General features: G+C 30.7%; 1 protein-coding gene across 1 annotated transcript in view; it reads left to right on the top strand.

Annotated features, from left to right (window-relative positions):
- LOTGIDRAFT_116228 (hypothetical protein) overlaps nt 1-3,514 on the top strand; it is a gene marked incomplete at both ends in the record, with an annotated part of 52,696 nt that extends 49,182 nt beyond the window's left edge. Inside the window, 3 exons of the mRNA XM_009054889.1 lie at nt 1,352-1,450; nt 2,241-2,340; nt 3,393-3,514. Coding sequence (XP_009053137.1) covers nt 1,352-1,450; nt 2,241-2,340; nt 3,393-3,514 — 321 coding nt within the window. The remainder of the gene's footprint in view (nt 1-1,351; nt 1,451-2,240; nt 2,341-3,392) is intronic.
- Between the last annotated feature and the right edge of the window lie 803 nt (nt 3,515-4,317).

Below are 4,317 nucleotides of genomic sequence, written 5' to 3'. Positions count from 1 at the left end.
AAATGAAATTTAGTATGATCATTAATAATGATGAGATCTTGGACAAGTTCGAAGTTGGCTATCTTTCGATGAACGTTTTNTGAGTTATTGCCCTAGATTTATAAAAAATGCGTCAAAATTTGTTTGTGAACACAATAGAGGTTACAGTTTTCATCTGATTTAAATGAAATTTAGTATGATCATTAATAATGATGAGATCTTGGACAAGTTCGAAGTTGGCTATCTTTCGATGAACGTTTTTTGAGTTATTGCCCTAGATTTATAAAAAATGCGTCAAAATTTGTTTGTGAACACAATAGAGGTTACAGTTTTCATCTGATTTAAATGAAATTTAGTATGATCATTAATAATGATGAGATCTTGGACAAGTTCGAAGTTGGCTATCTTTCGATGAACGTTTTTTGAGTTATTGCCCTAGATTTATAAAAAATGCGTCAAAATTTGTTTGTGAACACAATAGAGAGTACAGTTTTCATCGGATTTAAATGAAATTTAGTATGATCATTAATAATGATGAGATCTTGGACAAGTTCGAAGTTGGCTATCTTTCGATGAACGTTTTTTGAGTTATTGCCCTAGATTTATAAAAAATGCGTCAAAATTTGTTTGTGAACACAATAGAGAGTACAGTTTTCATCCTATTTAAATAAAATTTGGTATGATCATTTATAATGATGAGATCTTAATCAAGATTAAATTTGACAATTTTTCGAATAATGTAATTGGAGTTATTGCCCATGCATGACTTAGTAAAAACGCATCAAAATTTTTTAGCGATAGAAGTGATAGTTAATGTCAGAATTTTATTAAATAATGTTTGTTTAAATCAACAATATCTTACACAAATTAGATTTTTGGTATGATTTGACACAGATAGGTGACTGCCCTTGATATACTGAAAATGTTTCAGGAAAGTGGCCGTATCTTGCTAGACAACCACTTGTTTTTAGATCATATTCAGTATTGATTCGATTGTGTGCCAATCAAGAACATTGTGCTGACATATCTTACAATTTAAAGGGACAGCTGTGCCATTTTTTCATGGTTGATTTTAGTCTTGAATATATGTAAATAGTATTCAGAAGTACTAGAAATGTACAAATTCACATAATTACTTCACTATTTCTATATATGACGTTTCTATATATCACACAGTATCTTCAATTGATGAGTCGTCATCTTAACCATCTTAATGCATATAATTCTGGACACACATGATTTTGAAGGCTCAAATTTCAACGGCGAGCTGTGAACACTATAACTGATTAGCTTAGCTATAAAATATAAGGGAAAGATGTGAAAAAAAACATGTAGTTTGTCATGAGAATTTAAAGAATTATGTTATTTTCAGGCATATGGTGGTGCCTATGATGTGATGAGTTCCAAACATTTAAGAGGTGATATTAATTATGCCTGGCCCACTGCTGAAGTAGCTGTAATGGGAGCTAAGGTAAAATTTCAGGACATAGTACAACCAAAATAGTTTCGTTTGCATTTTTTTGAAGACCTAAGAACCAGGCCCTGTACTTGAAAGGATCTTATTGCCAGGATGTCCTAGGGTCTTAACTTATAACACTGTATCTAGGTTTCTAGGATACAGGGCTAGAACAGATATGTGCAAACAGTAGCCAAATTATTAACTTGCCTAAACATGAAACATTAATGATTCTCTTACCTATGCATACGATTTTTTTGTCATTTTTTTCATAATTGATGAGAAAAAGGCCAAATGTCCCAGTTGAATGGTAGAGTTCTTATCCACTAACTTGCTTGGGTTATACAATTACATACAGTCTCCCTTAAATAGATTGTAAAGAGGTTTTCTAAATTTTTTATGAGTATGGGTTACACTGATAGCATCAATTTAAACCATTCCAATTTTCAGTCAGATATCTGTGGTTCCTGCAATTCCACTAAAACTAAGTGACGTCAACAAACACTTGGTTTTAGTGGAATTGCAGGATCCACAGACATCTGATTCAAATTGGAATGATTCAAATTGATGATATCAAAACCTCTTTACAATCCCTCAAAGATAAATTGATTGAGTAAGCCTTTTTTCAACGTCAATGTTTGAAATAATTTTGTTGATATTTAATTCCAATTACTCTAAAGCTAATTTTATGGTCAACTGGTTGTGTATTAATATCTTAATAACTATATACTTAGCTGTTAACAGACTGTTAGACCAGTTAGCCTGATAGAGTTCTTTCCCTTTAATTATCTCCTCTAATTTATAGGGAGCTGTTTCTATTATATTCCGTGGTGGTCAAAATCAAGCCGAACAAGAGTTAGAATATATTGATAAGTTTGCTAATCCTTTCCCAGCAACTAATAGAGGTTTGTTTTTATTCTCATATTGTTAGAGTTACATTCTTATACTCAAATTCTGCCTTAACCAATCAAATTTCTTCCCTCGTCAGTGCTTGGATTTTGTGATGTGAACAAAAGGTGTATTTCCAGAAGCATAAGACAAGTTTATCAAGTCAACTGAAATTGGAACACACCTTTTCCATTGGACCCAGTTAATTTTGATTGGTTAAAGCGGGGGTCATCAGGTTAGGTCAAAAGGTTATTGTTTAAAAGGAGCTGTCATTAGGGTCTTAACTGTAGTGTCTACATTGAAAATAAAAGCTTATAAAAACGTAAAATATAAAGTTTATTGAACAAAAATAAAAAGAAAAGACTGACAGAAGAAAGAATGGAATTTTTATATTTTACTAAATAGAAAAAAAATTCAAAATGTGCAAAATTACAAAACAAAACTTTTATAGTGAACTTTTCAAAACTACACCCCACTAGCTTGAGCAGTTCTAATTTCCAATCCATTATCTGTGGTTCCTGTAATTCTAAAATATTAATTTATTCAATCAAAAATGATAAGAGCCACACATAGCAAAAGATGACCAAAGTTAAAGATGGATTGCCTTATTTTATGGTGTCAAATTATGCAAACTACTTGCTTAATATGTGTTTCTGATGAATTATCATGAATTCTTAATCATATCATTATGTTCTTATTGCATATAATTAAGAGGTTTAATCCATGTATGTCCATGTAAGTACATTCTGGATAACCAAAAAAAAGACTTTTTGACCTTTCTTGATAGAATTCTGCTGGTAATTCTCTTCTAATTTAGCTAATTATGAATTAATTATGGACATGTGAGACAAACTGGTATTTTCCAGGTCATTAGAACACCTCTACTTTCTGTTCATATAAGTATTAGCATTTCTCATTTTCATAAATGAAAATAAGGGAACCCATCTTTAAAGTATAAGTGTTCATGATATACATACAAACACAAAAAGACTCTCTTCAAATCCCTTTAAGATTTTATTTATTGTCTATCCATATGAACATGATGAAAGAAAATTTCTGCCAATTTCAGGTTTTGTGGATGATATAATTGAGCCAGAATCAACTAGAAAGAGACTATGTGAGGATTTAGACATTTTAGCTAAAAAAGACAGAAAGAATCCATGGAAGAAACATGCTAATATGCCTTTATAAAGATATTATGGTAAATTATAGTGTGTTTTGGTAAGATTCAGTGATGATAGAAATTGTTTTACTGTAAATCATGATAGTAATTCTGAAGAGGTCTATAGGGAAAGAAAATTTTAACTATTCCATTTTGTCTGTGTCAAGCATTTTTTTTTCTTTTTTGAGGAAATATTGTGTTTGGTGTTCTATAATAACTAAATATTTGCATTTATTTATGAAAATAATATTTTGTATTATTGTGTTGTTTTGTATTTATATGAGTTGTATTAAAAGGATTGTAAAGAGGTTTTCTAAAAACAAATTGTGTGTATCAGAGACACTGATAGCATCAATTTGCACCATTCCAATTTTCAATCAGATGTCTGTTGTTCCTGCAATTCCATTAAAACTAAGTGTATGATGACATCACTTATCACAAAAATATGCTTGTATCACATAAGGATCTTTGCATTAGTGACATCAGGAACCAGGAACCACAGACATCTGATTGTCAATTAGTGTCCCTGATACACATACAAAATTTAGAAAACCTCTTTACAATCTCTTTAAGGTTACAGCAATTGGACATTTTTTAGGTATTGCGATTCTTTTTATACGCAAGCATTACCATTATGGCTAACAAAACGGGATAGTTGTTCAAATCTATCTGCACAATGACTAGAAACAATCGTGAATTGATATGAAGTACACTGTTTTGATTAAGTAAAGTTTTTATATATTTAGTTATTTGTTATGTAAACTTGTTAAATATATAAAGTTAGTGTATGTTGTTTTCTGGTGTGCTTCAAATGTTGCAAATTTGGTGCAGT

Source organism: Lottia gigantea (assembly GCF_000327385.1).
Source record: "Lottia gigantea unplaced genomic scaffold LOTGIsca_23, whole genome shotgun sequence".
In the NCBI taxonomy this organism is placed as follows: Eukaryota; Metazoa; Mollusca; class Gastropoda; family Lottiidae; genus Lottia; species Lottia gigantea.
This window is presented reverse-complemented; position numbering and strand designations above follow the sequence as displayed.